The following is a 16,637-nucleotide window of genomic DNA, read 5'->3' as shown; positions in this document are numbered from 1 at the left end:
CATGTTCTAGAGTTAAGGTAGTTCCATTAACCATGGGTGGGTGTGAGCCTACCAAATTTATTACAGGTCCGTAAGAATCAACGGTATGGCTACCCAAGAAATTTCCACCTACGATGGTGTCAAGAATATACCTATTCCAAGGAGAAACACCCACGTAAAAACCGCGAAGCAGGACGGTAGTGGATTGCTTATGAGTAGATCTACTCTGAGCATTCCAAATCCTATACCAAGCATCCTTTAAGTTTTCTTCCTCAATTTCTTTGAAATTGAGAACTTCGCTCTCGGGAGTATCGCTCGAAGTGTTGGATCTAGCCATGAGGACAGGTAGACTATCCCACACACACGAACTGAAAACAAAGCGAGAGAAAAGGGCGAACGAAAAGGCAAACGAAAAAGGCAAATGAAAAAGGCAAATTGGTGACGTGGGGGAGAGGAAAACGAGAGGCAACTGGCAAACAAAGTAAATGCAAGAGATGAGTTCGCGACACCTACTTGGATGAGTTCTTGACTTGATCTTCCTCCCCGGCAACGGCGCCAGAAATTCTTCTTGCTACGTCTCGAACAACAGCGCCAGAAATTGACGCGTTGACGGAGACTTGCTTGCGTTGGTTTTTCCCTTGAAGAAGAAAGGGTGATGCAGCAAAGGAGCAGTAAGTATTTCCCTCAGTTTGAGAACCAAGGTATCGATCGAGTAGGAGGGTCTCGTCAAGTCCAGAGTACCTGCGCAAACACAAACGAGCTTGCACCCAACGCTTCAAAGGGGTTGTCAATCCCTTCAAGATTGTTTGCAAAGTGAGATCTGAAGGCGGAAAGTGCAACGAAGTAAAAAGTGTAAGGCTGAAAATATGGTGTGGAGTAGACCTGGGGGCCATTGTGTTCACTAGAGGTTCTCTCAAAATAGCAAATATCACGGTGGGTGAACAAATTACCGTCGAGCAATTGATAGAACCGCGCAAAGTCATGACGATATCTAAGGCAATGATCATACATATAGGCATCACGTCCGAGACAAGTAGACCGATACTTTCTGCATCTACTACTATTACTCCACACATCGACCGCTATCCAGCATGCATCTAGTGTATTGAGTTCATGACGAACAGAGTAACGCCTTAAGCAAGATGACATGATGTAGAGGGATAATCTCAAACCAATGATGAAAACCCCATCTTTTTACCCTTGATGGCAACAACACGATGCGTGCCTTGCTACCCCTTCTGTCACTCGGTGAGGTCACCGCATGGTATAAACCCAAAACCAAGCACTTATCCCATTGCAAGAATCATAGATCTAGTTGGCCAAACAAAACCCACAACTCAAAGAGAATTACAAGGATATGAAATCATGCATAAGAGAGATCAGAAGAAACTCAAATAAGATTCATAGATAATCTGATCATAAATCCACAATTCATCGAATCTCGACAAACACACCGCAACAGAATATTACATCTGATAGATCTCCAGGAAGATCATGGAGAACTTTGTATTGAAGATCCAAGAGAGAGAAGAAGCCATCTAGTTACTAGCTATGGACCCGTAGGTCTATGTTGAACTACTCACACATCATCGAAGAGGTCATGGTGTTGATGAAGAAGCCCTCCGTATGCGAATACCCCTCCGGGTGGGCACCAGAACGTTCCCCAGATGGGATCTTGCGGAGAGAGAAGCTTGCGGCGGCGGAAAAGTACTTTTGATGATCTCCTGATTTTTTGTGGAATTTTTGGGGATATATAGGCGCAAAACCTAGGGCAAAGGGCCTCAGGGAGCCCACAAGCCAGACGGCGGCGGGCCCCCCTAGCCGCGCCATGAGGGCTTGTGGGGTCCCTGGTAGCCCCCTGCCCTGATTCTCCGGCTCTCCGATCTTTTTCTGTTTGGACTCCGTTCAAAATCCTCCTCTGAAAGGGGTTAAAAACATGGAAAAACAGGAACTGGCACTTGGCATTGAGTTAATAAGTTAGTCCCAAAAAAATATAAAAGGCATGCAAAACATCCAAACTTTGACAAGATAATAGCATGAAACCATCAAAAATTATAGATACATTGGAGACGTATCAGAGCCCACGGGGGCTGTCGGTTCGGCGGTGGAACCAGCAGCCGGGCCGTCAGCGGTGGCGGAGCCGGCGGCAAGGGTGATGACGAGCCCGTCCCGGGAGAGCTGGCGCTGGTTGGGGAGCCCGCCATGGCACCAACGGGGGAGGCCGATGCCTCCTCGGCGGAGGAGGCCGTAGACCCAAAGAGTCGGTCCGACTCGACCTCGGGGGATGGAGCCGGGAACCCAGGTGGCGGCGGCAAGAGGCGCCGAGCCGGTGACGCCACCGGATGGTGCGTCCGCGCGTCACGCCAAGGGAGGGCGCTAGAGGCGGCGTCAAGGGACCATAGCCGGGGGTACCTGAAAGAAGGGGAACACCGTCTCGACGAAGTACACATGCCTCGAGGTGTACACGCGATGAGTGACAATATCATAGCACCGGTAACCTTTGGTGTTAGAGGGATAGCCCAGAAAGACGCAGGGAAGGGAACGTGTGGCGAGTTTGTGGGGAGTGGTCGACGCGGTGCTAGGGTAGCAAAGGCACCCGAAGATGCGAAGACCGTTGTAGGACGATGGTCCTCCGAAAAGAAGGTGGTGAGGGGCGTAATTCTACCTAGGACGACACGTGCGAATGTTAATGAGGAGTTTAGCGGTGGCGAGAGAATTAAGCCAAAATCGAGCGGGCACGTTAGCGTGAAAGAGTAGCGTGCGAGTGCAATCGTTAAGAGTGCGAAGGATGCGGTCGGCGCGGCCATTCTGCTGCGAGGTGTACGGGCAAGTGAGATGGAAGATGGTGTCGTGAGAGGCAAGGAAAGTGCAGAGAGCGACGTTGTCGAACTCTTTTCTGTTGTCAGTTTGGAGTGCGAGTATAGGGCGACCGAACTGTGTGGTGACATAGGAGAAAAAAGACTGAAGTATAGGGAGAGCATCGGATTTACGACGAAGAGGAAAAGTCCACACATAATGAGAGTAATCATCTAAAATCACCAAATAGTATAGATAACCCGTATTACTCGCAACGGGAAATGTCCAAATATCACTATGAAGCAACTAAAACGAAAAAGTGGAGATAGTAGTAGACGCACTAAAGGGGAGATGAACGTGCTTGCCTAGACGGCAAGCCTCAAAAGTATGCTCGTCGAGTTTATTTCATGAGAAAGAGAAACTCCTAAGAATTTGACGCAAAACGGTGGGGTTGGGGTGACCAAAGCGAGCGTGCGAGAGGTTGACGCCGGCGGCCAATGCAGCGGGTGTAGATGAATTAGCGCCGACATGCATGGGATAAAGATCCTCGGGGCTGTCACATCGGTGGAGCACCATCTGGGTGCGGGCGTCCTTCACAGAAAAACCAGCACCGTCAAATTCAACAGTGAGAGGATTCTCACGAGCAAGAGAACGAACAGAGACAAGGTCTGTGACAAGTTTAGGTGAAACAAGAACATTCGACATAGTGATAGGTGTGTTGTTAGAAGGGAAACTAGTGCTACCGATGTGGGTGATTGGTATGGAGGAACCGTTGCCAACGGTGATACGAGTGGGCGTATGAATGGGAGTGGAAGAGAGGAGGTTATCGGGATGAGCTGTCATGTGCGCAGTAGCACCGGTGTCCATATAGTCATGTGCGCAGTAGCACCGGTGTCCATATACTAGACGCATCCACCGCCATAGTGATGAGGGGTAGGCGCAGAGTGTATGGCCGCCAGGAGGGAGGGATACCATGGGACGGTCGCCGATGGAGGCAATAGACCGCCATAGGGATGCGCCATGGCTCGTGCACCATAGGCGCCGAGGGGTGGTGACGCAAGAGGGGCGCCGTAACCAGCGTCGGCCGGCTGCTGGGGCACTCCAAAGAAAGCCTGGTGGCTGGTGGGGCCCGGACCGAGGAGGCCTGGCGCGGGAGCCCGTGGGACAGGCATGTGATAAGCACGCACAACGCGTGTCGACGAGTTCTGCCCAGCAACACACGACGGAGGATGTGGCTGCTGGCGCGGTGCCCCCCCCCCCGATGCCCAGACCCAGCGGCTGCTGTTGTGGCTGGCGGCGACCCCCGCCACCCCGCCGGTTGCGTCGGCCTCCTCCGCCTCCGCCTTGCTGTTGGGGAGTTGCGGGGGACACGGGAGGCACGGGTGGTAGGGAGAAGTAGCCGGGCGGTGGAGACGGGCGCGACTGAGTCGGTGCGGCAAGGGGCGCAGATGGCCCGTGGGTGGTGCCCGCGCCGAGGGCGGTGTGGTGGACCCGCTGCTTCAGCTTCGTCATGCGGCGCTCCTTAAGCTAGAGGTAAGCAACGACGCGGGGAAAGGTGGGCTCCGGCATCAAGGTGAGGTTGGAGGCCGCGTTGCCTAAATCCTCGTTGAGGCCGGCGGTGAGAGTGCTCAACATGAGTTCGTCGGAGACTTTAAACCCTATATCACGAAGCTCATCAGCGAGCATCTTGAGCCGCATGCAGTACTCATCGATGGGGGAGTTGTCCTCGTGACAGCCGAAGAACTCCTGCTGCAAGAAAACAAGGCGCTGAAGCTTGTTGTCGGTGAAGAGCGCGTTGATCTTGTTCCACACGGCACAAGCTGTGTCTTTTTCCGCGACGACCGTGTGGAAGATGTCCTTCGAGACGGTTTGGTAAAATCATCGGATGAGAGTGGCCTCAATGGCAGACCACTCTGGATCACCCTTCGTGAAGACGGCGTCCACAGAGCCGTCGATGTGCTCGGTGAGATAGTACTCGCAGAAAACAAGGGTGAGGTAGGCCTTCCACGTGCAGTACGAGTTGGTGGAGTTGTCGAGGTGGATGGGGACTCGTGCCTCGATGTTGAGGTCGCGGATGGCAACGGCAGAGGGCTCAGGGCCGGCGAAGGGGTTGGACGAGCGGGTGGTGGAGGAGCCGGGAGAGTCCATCGGGAGCTAGGGTTAGGGTTGGGAAGAAGAGGAGCGACTGCGCGGTGGGTGGCTGCGGTGTGGGAAGAGCGGTAACATCGGGAGAGGTTGCGCGATGGGGCAACAGCAGCGATGCGGGAGAGATGATCGCGGCGGTGGTGAAGGTTGTGGGTCGGCCAGGAGAAGAGGCAACGGAAGGGGGGTGGCGGCACGGAGCGGTGGCGGCGTTGGGAGGAAGATGCGGCGACGGCGAGGTGCGGCGATGGTGGGTAGCGGTGGCTGCGCGAGAAGGTGCGACGACGGCGGCGGCTAAACCCTAGGGTGGATCGAGAAGGACAATACCATGTAGAGAGGAGGATAGGCAATACTATTGTTGATGTATTGACAGGTGCCAAGGTGCACGTATATATAGAGTACAAGTGGGCGTATGGGCCTCTACCTCAACTATACATAACTAGGAGGTGGGCTAGGCTATACGCAATATACATGCAACACATATATTCAACAATTCGTTTAAAAAAAATTGTTGATTCACATAATTTATATCGGATGATCGACGTGCATGATTTTATACGGATTTGTGAGTCTAAATATGAGATATATAGATGCACAAAACGAAATATAAAAGATCGTCTCGATGCCCATAAACATGTTCAGACGCGTCTGCGGGCATATAGATGGCCGGATTTGGCCACGCTGGCTATAGATGCTCTTAATGGATTACACAGGAGGATCAATGGAGCCGTTTGGAACAGTAGTGTAGTGATCGAGTGGGCGGAATGGCAGGTACAGGTGGAGTGTATGTAGCTATCGGGACAAAAGCAAGCTTCAGCCCTATCCACCAACATGTTTGGCGAGCTGTGTGGTCTCCTATATTCAGTTGCCCATTCACATCAAGAGCACAATTAGATTTTAGGCACAATCATGATCCGTCATTGTCTTGGAACACAGCCATAAATATATACTCCGTGTTATTATTCTCATATACTGTGCATTATTGGCCACTCCACACGAATAGCTTCAAAAACCGTCTTATACTTTAATAAAAATGGAGTATTTGTTATTTCTTTTGTTTCGAAACACTTGTTAAAAAAAACTAAACTAGTTCTTTTCAACGATATAAAGAAAGTATTTTATAGCTAATTCATTATGTATGGGCCTTTCTTTTCTGTTATACCACACTGTTATACTCCCTCCATTTCAAAATATACGAACTTTTAGGGATTTCACTAGAAGACTACATACGGAGTAAAATAAGTGAATTTATACTCTAAAATATGTCTATATACATCGGTATGTAATTTATAGTACAATCTCAAAAATATTATATATTTAGGAACGGAGGAGTAGGTTAATGGCCATGCGGTTTTCGCAATCTAATTATCTTTTTTCTTTAAAAAAATTTGGCAACCGCTCACAGCAACTCGCTAGGGTTACCAATCCACACACCCTCTCCCATGCCACGTACACAGCCGCAATGATCAAAGAAGCTTCCACAGGTCGCAATCATGAATCTATATTCTATATTTCTATTGGCGCATATAAAAGATTCGAATGTAAAATAATCTTACACGATAATTATAAATGAACGAGATTCCATAGGCCACACTGTCACATCATGGACACCACTGATGTAGTTGTAATTAAAGTTAGTTTTGTAGCTAATGTTGTTGTCTTGCAGTACCCCATGGACTGACGACCAAACCTACACAGACCACGGATTTATAAAGGTAAAATTAATCTGTTTGCAATAATCCTAGAATTGAAGCAGATAATAATTAAGCAGGTCATTCGTATTTGATGTATTGTAACTTTGGGGCATCTCTAGCGGTGACCCTCAAACCGTCCGTCCTCATTTAATCCGGACAGTTCAAATGTGGTTTTGTCGGGTCCATGAAACTAGGATACCCAAACCCGTTTGCATGTGATTCAAGACGCGACGCATGTCATGGATTCAGCACGGTTCATCATTAAACTTCACGGGCAAGACCTTCGTGACGACCCCTGCCTCGCGAGGCCCATGTCTGCAAACATCGTTAGAGCTACGCGAAGCCCCCACGCGTGCTCCCGAGGCCCTCGTAGGGTGGACTAGTCAAGGGCGGCCCAGCGGGGTCGCGCGGTCCTGCATCTTTATGTGGGTGACGCGGGCACGCTGAGAGACGCCAGGGGCCGTGCCAGCAGGCACGTATGAGGTAGCTTTCCTTTTTTGTTCTAAGAGCATGGTTAATAATACAGCCGGCTGCTGGCTATAACCATTGCCACATCACATAAAGCCTTCACACATACAATAGGCTAACTATTAGGTTGGCTACAAAACTGATTGTAATAAATATTGTGCATATCACCTGCTGTGATTCAATGTAAGATGCATCTTTGTGGCCATCTCATTTCTCAACCAGAATACAAATATGGCATTCAACCAAATTAATAAACAACATTAAACAAATGTGCACAAGACCATGACAATACAGTTGAACAATACTTAAGTCTGCATAGTGAAGCATTAACCAAACATAAAAAAAATTACACGTCCAACAACAAGCCGTTCATTTCGACCTGGACGAGAATAATCACCAAACTGATGGCACATAGCAGCATGACATGACACTTAAACATTACTTGAGTCTTCATAAAAAAGCATAAACCAAACATAGGTAAGATCTCTCGTAAACCACCCATTTATTTTGATCTTGATGGCCACTGCAACCTCCAGGCACTCCAACAATCACCATATTATAGCATTGTCCTAGAATAAAATACACGTAAGATATAATGTTGATCCTCAATGTTACAGGAAGAAAAAAGAACAGTAAAATGCAAAGATCGTTATCCCACCGTGAGTAAGTGTGATGATTATTTCGAGACCTACTCCAAATATGCTCGACCAAATCATTTTTGAGCTGGGTATGTTGTGGACGAGCACGGATAGTAGCTTTTCTACGCAGTACATCAGCAAAACAGAGATTACCACCAACATTCACTTCAGGAGGTAGAGCAAATGAAGCCCCCGGAATCTCATTCAAGTCAATATGAACGTTAACCTGATCTCTCTCATCTTCGACTATCATATTATGAAGAATCACACATGCTCGCATGATCCTTCCAACACTCTTTCTCTGCCATAGCCGTGCAGGCCGGCGAACAATGGTAAAGAGGGACTGCAATACCCCAAAAGCACGCTCCACATCTTTCCTTGCCCCTTCTTGATGCTTGGCAAATAACTTATGTTTCTCTGTTTGGGGAAGTGGTATGGTCTTCATGAAGGCAGCCCACTCTGGATATATACCATCAGCAAGGTAGTAACCTCTGCTATACTCATTTCCATTGACTGAAAACTGAACTTGAGGGGCTTCTCCTTTCAAGGCGCAAAAAACAGTGGGGACTGGTTGAGCATATTTAGGTCATTGTTTGACCCAGCAATTCCAAAGAAAGCATGCCAAATACGAAGGTCTTGGGAAGCAACAGCTTCTAGGATCATTGTTGGCACTCCATAATCACCGCGGGTGAATTGCCCCCTCCATGCCAAAGGACACTTCTCCCATCGCCAGTGCATGCAATCAATACTCCCTAACATTCCAAGAAAACCACGAGACTCGTTAACCTGAAGCAAACGCTCAATATCCTCTCCTGTTGGGCGTCGCAAGTATTCCCCGCCAAACACCGCAATCACACCCCGTGCAAACTTGTCCATACACTCTAATGAAGTGGACTTCCCAATCTTCAAGTACTCATCAAGGGCATCTGCAGGAGTGCCATACGCTAGCATTCGCATGGCTGCAGTACACTTCTGCAATGGTGAGAGTCCTATTCGGCTAGAACAATCTGCCCTATAAGTGAAATAGGGAGACCACTGACCAAGGGCATTCACAATGCGTAGGAAGAGGTTTTTATTCATGCGGAATCTAGTACAACCTTCATCCTTTGTTTTTCGTTTCCGCTGATCCTTAGCTGTCTTGCCACCCGGTGGGCGTTGCTCTTTATCATCATCTAGTGTAAAATGTTGCCCCACTTCGTCATCAACACTAAACTTCCTCTTGTCAGGCTCCACATCTTCTAGGCGTTCCAAATATGCATCCCACTTTGGTTAATCTTTTAGAACTTCCCAACAACGTTCAAACATAAATGGGCCGTCTTCTTTGTGATCTGCCTCATAAGTTTGCATTGCCCTCTTCTTCAAGTCTGTGTCAGATTCACCACTAGCATACAATGCATTAGCTTCCTTATAACTCCCACAAAACCATGCAACCCTTTTCTTAATTCTCGCAAAGCGATCCTTCACTTGCTTGACTAGCCTTTCCCTGTTTTTGGGGGTGGTACTATTGTAGACAGCAGCAACTTCTTTCCAATATTGGTCGTTCTTCTTGTAATTTGATTGGATTGGACCGTTTGAATTATTCAACCAAGCACCAACCTATAATATTACCAAAAGAGGTTTATTCTTCTACTAGTAATGTAACACATGGAGAACAACATGAATAAAAGCTTACCAATCTAAGATCTTCATCTTTTGTCCACAGCAAGCGCTTTTCAGTCCTTGCACACTCGACACCATTGCTGTCATCTTTTTCCTTGATTTGTTGCGATGAATTCACGTTGCTGGCATCCTTAAAGAAACCAAGGAACCCACCAGGTGGATGAGAATCCACTCCCCTGTCGAGACAATACTTAAAACCATCAGATTTATTTCAAAGAAAACAACAAGTTCTGAATATTCAGAGTTTCAGATAAAATGCATAGCTGCATTTCAGGCAAATTTCAGATAAAATGCATAGCTGAGTTTCAGATAATATTCAGAGTTTCAGACAATACTTAAATAGATTTATCACACAGCAGATTAACCAGGGGAACAAACACATACCATGTTTCTGCATTCAAATCATCCAGATTCGTGTACCACAAGGGGGCTTGCATCTGGGGGCTCCAGGATGATACAGAGGATGTCGCTGCCTTTGGTGGTCGTGGAGGAATCGAGCCGCCGGATTCGGGCTCGTGTGGTGGCATCGGCGCCTGGACGAGGTGGGGCGGCGGCTGGACGAGGAGGTGGGGCGGCGGCTGGACGAGGTGCGGCGGCGGCGGCTGGACGAGGTGCGGGAGCACAGCCAGGACGAGCCGAGGCACCGGCGCACGAGTCCTTTTGGACTGCTGACCCATCTCGATGCGGCGCCGGCGGCTGTTCTAGGGTTCGGGAGTGGTGGCGATTTGGGGATGGATTTCGCGCGCAGAGGGGGAAGGAGAAGCGCACGACGCACGCGAGATGCAGGGGATCGATAGCGTCGGCGCTAGCGCTCGCATCGGGCTGCAAGCGGGCTGCACGTTCTCGCGTTGTGTGCATTAGCCCGGCGACTCACGAAACGCCCGCTCCTTCTCTCTCCTTTGTTTTTTTTTCTCCACCTCAGATTTTTGCTGATGTGTACTTCCTTATAGCCTGCTGAATGGGACTATTGGAGTTGCTCTAAAGGAGGAAGGCCAACTCAAAAGACATGGATGTCGCCTAGAGGGGGGGGGGTGAATAGGCGCTTTAAAGTAATTACGGTTTAGGTTTGAACAAATGCGAAATAAAACTAATGTTTAATTTGTCAAACACAAAACCTAAAACAACTAGGCTCATTTATGTGCACCGACAACTTATGCTAATCAAGATAAATAACTAAGTGACAGCAAGAAATATAACATGGAACAATATGGCTATCACAAAGTAAAGTGCATAAGTAAAGGGCTCGGGTAAGAGATAACGAGGCATGCGGAGACGATAATGTATCCCGAAGTTCACACCTTTGCGGATGCTAATCTCCGTTTGGAGCGGTGTGGAGGCATAATGCTCCCAACAAGCCACTAGGACCACCCTAATCTCCTCATACCCTCGCACAATGCAAGATGCCGTGATTCCACTAAGGGGCCCTTGAGGGCAGTCACCGAACCCGTAGAAATGGCAACCCTTGGGGGTAGTCACCGAACACGTACACTTTGACAACCTTGGGGGCACTCATCGATACCAGTACAAATTGCTCGGTGCGATGTCCACAACCTAGCTAATTAAAGACCCCGACTCTTGCCCCAAACTTTACACCATAATGATTGAGCTCCAAGATATCACCAACCGTCTAGGATGCCAAGGCACCCAAGAGGAACAAGCTCTAGGGTGCAGAAACACCAAAGATTAATAAGATTCTCAAACTTCACCTCCACGTATCACCGTGGAGAACTCAAACCTATTCACCAAATGCAATGGCAAGGGAACATGGGATGCCCAAGTCCTTCTTTCCCAAACCCCACCACAACAACTAATGCTATGGAAGATAGTGAGAGGAAGAACGAAGAAGAACACAAATAACTCCAAGATCTAGATCCAAGGGGTTCTCCTCACATAAAGGAGAAAGTGATTGGTGGAAATGTGGATCTAGATCTCATCTCTCTTTTCCCTTAAGAACTAGCAAGAATTATTGGATGGACCAAGAGTTAGCAAGACCAGAGAAGGTCAACAATGGGGGAAGAACACAAGCTCAAAGGGTTAGAAACCTTTGGCGAAGAAGACACCCTTAAATATGTTCCTCCAAATCCAACCGTTATGTACTCAGCCCGTGCATAAGTGGTAGTACCGCTCAAGATGGTTTGCCGTCAGCCAGTCACTACTGGAATCTGCTGGTTTGCCGACAGCCAGAGCTGACGGCAAAGGACAGTTTAACTGATGGCAAAGGCTTTGCCGTCAGTGTGCTGTCGGCAAAGGTAAAGGCCAAGATTTTATCGGCAATCACCTTCTTTGCCGACAGCCAGAAGTCGACCGACGGCAAAGACTTTGCCGTCAGCTTTGTGGCACGGGCTGACGACAAAGAGGAGTGGCGGCAACGGCGCAGGCCGAGCTCCGTTAGAAGGTTAACGGCAGGCTTTGCCCACAGCCGTAGCCAAGCTGACGGCAAAGCAGAAACACCTGGGTCCCCTAGGTCCCCTCTTTGCCCACAGCCGTAGCAAAGCTGACGGCAAAGCCGAAACCCCTGGGTCCCCTTGGTCGCCTCTTTGCCGACAGCTGGAGCCACAGCTGACGGCAAAGCCGAAAATCTAGGAAAATTTGGTATTCCAGAGTTGTCAGGATACACAGGCTGCCGCCACGTGTCTTCTTTGCCGTCAGTCCACCGACGGCAAAGCCGTTGCCGTCAGTAAGCTGTAGGCAAAGACCCTCTCTGCTTTTTTTCATATTTGTTTTCTGTTAATTCCCTGCATTTGCAAAACATAGATACAAACAACAACATATATATATTTGCCCAGCCCCTAAACAACACCACAAGTGCATCACAAAGTGCAAACAGCACAACACAAGTGCAAACAACACGAATATATGTAATTAAAGTGCAAACAAGATCACAAAGTATTACAAAGCATCACAAGTGCATCCACAAATACAATTGCATTACAAAGTTCATCTAAGACTACACAAGTGCATTACAAAGTCCCTCGAGCATCCATCCATATGCCATGCTGCTTTATCAAAATCTGCATAATGAGAAAGAAGTTAGAAGAAGAATACAATAAGAAAGAAGTTATCTAAATTAAGCTAAGCAATTAGAAGAAGAAGTGGAAGAAGAAGAAGAAGAAGTGGAAGAAGTGGAAGAAGAAGAAGAAGATAGAGAAAAAGAAAGAAGAGAAGTTATCTTTTTCTCCTCTTTCTTCTTCTCTTATTTCTTCATCTCTTGTTTGTTCTTCTCTTCTGGTTTCTTTTAAAACTTTCTAAACTAATTATGTCATTTTTGAGCTCTTATATCAACTAGAATTTACTAAGCTAACTAAACCATGGCTAATATCAACTAGAATTTACTAAGATAACTAAAGCATGGCATAATCTAAGTTGATATAAACAATAAGAAGAATAAGAAGGAGAGGAATAACTTATCGAATGCCAAGAAACGGAGGATAAGCTCCATCTCCGTTGGTCGCTGGGTTGCTAGGGCTCTCACCAGGAGAAGTAAAGGGATCGTGGGATTCAACTCTGGAATGATGTTGCAACAAGGCAAGAGTTAAAATATGTGGTTAGCACGGCGACAGACAATGGTATAAGACCGTGCAAGGTTGGTCATTGAAAGGGAACTCACCGTTCCCACCGGAGAAGGCATCGGCGGAGGGGGTGGCAAACCTTGCTTCTCACACATAGCCTGCAAATTAGTTTTCGAGGAGTCAAAGAAATAGCCTTGTTGCGTCTCACACATAGCCTTGCTTCTCACACAACTGACTTACCGCAACGAAGTCGTGCATGGCCTTTGCATGGGCATTATTGCGTGCCCTCTCCTCCTCAAGCAACCTATGCGTATTCCGGTCCCTCTCCTCTAACAAGGGCCTGGTGGCCTCCCTCTCCTTCATAAGTGCGGCCTGCAACCACTCCTCAAAAGGAATTTTTATCATCCATCCAGGGACAAAAGAACGAAAGAAATAATGAAGAAAACTAACCTCGATGGCAAGATCAACTGGCCTCGCGCTTGCCGTATTACAGGAGCGGAGCTCGTTTGTCTCGACTTGATCTGAGATAGAGTCTCAGTGATAGGGACGAAGCCATCACACATGGCCAGTGTGCCATGACTCTTACCGCCACCACAGATCATTAACGCCTCTGGATCGATAGGATTCTGGCTCGGGTCAAAGTCAGGCCCGCGCAGCTGTTTGACCACCTCAGAATAAGACGTCATCTTGTTGTAGGCGGACAGGCTTGTGTATGCCGACGGCCCGTCCCCCTCAGAATATGCCTTCGCCGTCTTGTACGGGCCCTTCTGGGCCATGCTAAACGCGGCGTATCCCTCAGGCTCGGGCTGGTTATTGTGTTTGGCCTACACGAAAAGACAAAGAATTGGTACAACAAAAATCATGAACGAACGAATTATTGATGAAACAAAACAAGGCACACATACCCATTTTTTGGCGTATTGCTTGATGTTGGCATTGCCTTGGTGGTGTGGCACACCAACCAATTGGGCACGACGGTCCTTGGCCATAGTGTGGGTGCTCAACCAAGCCTCTGTGCACCACCTGTCCACTATCATCTCCCAACAATCCATCTTATCGGCCAACCATCTCGGGGGCACCTATGAATGTAAGTTAATGAAGAATGAAACTAAGTATTATAACTAAATAGACCTAACTAGCCCTAAGAATTGATCTTTGGAATGTACATACCTCCATGTACTCGGTCTTATCAAGGAAAATCTTTCGACGTTCAGTCTTTGTCTTCGGCTCCCCTTGCTTGGCATACCAATCTCGAACAGCCTGAACACGCAGCTCGTGCCTCGTGTTATTCAATAAACTCTTGCACTCTTTCACGAGGTTCTTCTTGGCTGCCTCCTCCGTCCCCTCCTCGACCCTAAAGTAACTCTGCAATTATGCCAAAATAGATGCACAGATGAATAGTGAAATGATTTGGAAGGAAATAACAATATATAACATTGTATACTTTTTATTGGGTAAAATAATAGTTACCCAAAAATCAGCCAACACCTTGTCGGCCACGCTCACGCAAACAACTCCATTGACATGTGTGTTTTCCGGGAGCAGAGCGGCTTGGTAGTGCTCCCACTTTAGTCCTGGCTCGGGAACCATACCCTCACCGGGCAACGACACTATCCCGGGGAAGTGCTCCCTAAGTAAAGCACCAAGGAGGCAGTTTGGATTCCGGGTATTCTGCGGGTAATCCCACCCCCTACATAATGATAAGGCAAAGACATTAGCTACTTGGTGAAATATAATGATATAAGGTACACAATATATGTCTAATTACTCCTCGCCATCTGGCTTAATGAACGCCCTGTGCTGCAACTCCAATCGGTGTGGAACTCGTGTCATACCACGTTGGTGGACCGACTTGCTGGCAACCCCCTCAGCCTCTGCCTCAGCCCCCTCCGCCTCAGCCTCCACCTCAGCACCCTCCGCCTCAGCCTCTGCCTCAGCACCCTCCGCATCAACCTCCGCCTCAGCCCCCTGCATCGGTGTCTGCTCCTGGACGGGAGGATCCCGCACCGGTGACACCCTTGTCTGCAAGGGTGAAGTGGCTGAGACAGAAGTAGCCGAGGGTGGTGGCGACTGGCCCCTATCATGCAGCCTCCCTCTCCCGCGACCACGTCCTCTGCCTCTCTTCTTTCCTACGCCTCTCCCACGGGGCTCCTCGGCAAAGCTCTGCAACAAAGTTCTCCGTAGCTGCCCAGGTGCTATCCTCAACTTATCCCCGCCTGCCATGTCTCACCACCTGTAACGATAAATAGTTAAATAATTAGTACAAATTCAAGGACAATAATTAAATGAACAATAATAAATACATGAATAATTCAACTAATAATTGAATAATTCAACAACAATGTTTGGATGCATACAAAGTACTAATAGTTTGGATCATCTGTCTCTTCTCCATGGTCAATTGAAGCAAAATCATCATCAGTATCACACGTGTCGTCATGACTGATATCGTCGTCGGGTTCATGGACATCATGTGGAAGGCCTTTTTGTAACCGATCAAGCATTGATAGCTCATCGGCATTGGTAACTTCTTCTACTTCCACTTCTTCCTCATCATCACGTGAGTCTTGTTCCTCCGTGTTCTGGATGGACGTAGAGCAGTTTCGGGTACGACGTCTGACACCACGTGATTCTTGGAAGAATTCTCCATCATATGTTATTGGGTCAATTTGAGGTTCATAATCGTCTTCATTTGGGGGAGGTGGTCTAAGATGTGGCGGCACATCGAACACGACATACCAACCTTCTAGGTTCTTAACACTTTGATGACAGTATGGCAGATAGAAAACTTGGGTGGCCTGTTGAGCCACAATATAGACATCGGCACCGCTTAACTGCCTGTCTTGTCAAATTTCGACAATCCCAAGATGTTCATGAGTCCGTCTTGTCTTAGTAGGATCGAACCAATGACATTTGAACACAACAACGTTCGGAGGATTTTCACCATAATAATGAAGTTCGTAGACTTCTTCAAGTCTTGCATAATACTCGACACCTCCCTCGCCTATAGCAGAGACACCAGAATTGTTTGTTTTTCGACCGGGCATTGAAAGCTCTTTGCTAGTACTACGAAAGCGATACCCGTTGATGTCGTACTTCTGAAATGTACGGACCTTAAAGTCAAAACCATTAGCTATTTGTCTCAATTCATCGTCGACTTGCTCATCTGAATTAGCCTAGAAGTTAAGAAAAGATAGAGTTTGGTGTGTTACTCATGAGTAATAGCAACAAAGGAATTCACTTATTATATATAAGGGAGGTACCGTTTTTTTGAACCAAGAGATGAAACCGGGATAGCCGCCTCCTGTCTTTTCAAGAAGTTCATACTCAAGATTGGATTCTTTTTCGATTGCAACACCATTCGAGAATTTTTCGACGTATCGACTGTATCAATTAATAATAGTTGTTAGACACAAAACTTGTTAAAAGTTGCGAAACAATGTACAGATCACTTACTCGATGTATGGCCGAACTTATGTTAAATTGTTCAATATATACATCGTTAGTGTGCGCCACTCCTCGACACACAGCAACTTTGGTTTTCCCACAGCAGAAGGTGCGAGCTTCCCTTTGAAAAGCCTGAGATTGGATTCACGTCGTTTGGGGTCGCCCAGATTGTACCGAGGCTTTGGATTATGCAAGTTGTGCATAGTGGCATCCTAGTGTGCTGTTACGAAGTTTGTCGCCTCCTCGGTAATGAACGCCGCGGCCATCGATGCTTCAATTCTACGTTTATCTTTACATTTTCCTCG

At 47.7% G+C, this 16,637-nt stretch overlaps 1 protein-coding gene and 1 pseudogene across 1 annotated transcript; both read right to left on the bottom strand.

Annotated features, from left to right (window-relative positions):
- Positions 1 to 6,944: 6,944 nt before the first annotated feature.
- LOC123427501 lies at positions 6,945 to 8,797 on the bottom strand (annotated as a pseudogene).
- Positions 8,798 to 8,816: 19 nt separating this feature from the next.
- On the bottom strand, positions 8,817 to 10,259 carry LOC123430138 (glutathione S-transferase T3-like). Its single transcript, XM_045114042.1, has 3 exons — positions 9,761 to 10,259; positions 9,390 to 9,552; positions 8,817 to 9,313 (listed from the first exon to the last, which is right to left on the bottom strand). The coding sequence occupies exons 1-3, from the start codon at positions 10,051 to 10,053 to the stop codon at positions 8,987 to 8,989; spliced, it is 783 nt and encodes a 260-aa protein (XP_044969977.1). The 5' UTR covers positions 10,054 to 10,259; the 3' UTR covers positions 8,817 to 8,986.
- Between the last annotated feature and the right edge of the window lie 6,378 nt (positions 10,260 to 16,637).

The sequence above is a fragment of the Hordeum vulgare genome, chromosome 2H (genome assembly GCF_904849725.1).
Source record: "Hordeum vulgare subsp. vulgare chromosome 2H, MorexV3_pseudomolecules_assembly, whole genome shotgun sequence".
Classification (NCBI taxonomy): Eukaryota; Viridiplantae; Streptophyta; class Magnoliopsida; order Poales; family Poaceae; genus Hordeum; species Hordeum vulgare.
The sequence above is the reverse complement of the archived record's forward strand: the minus strand, read 5'-3'. Positions and strand labels throughout refer to the sequence as shown.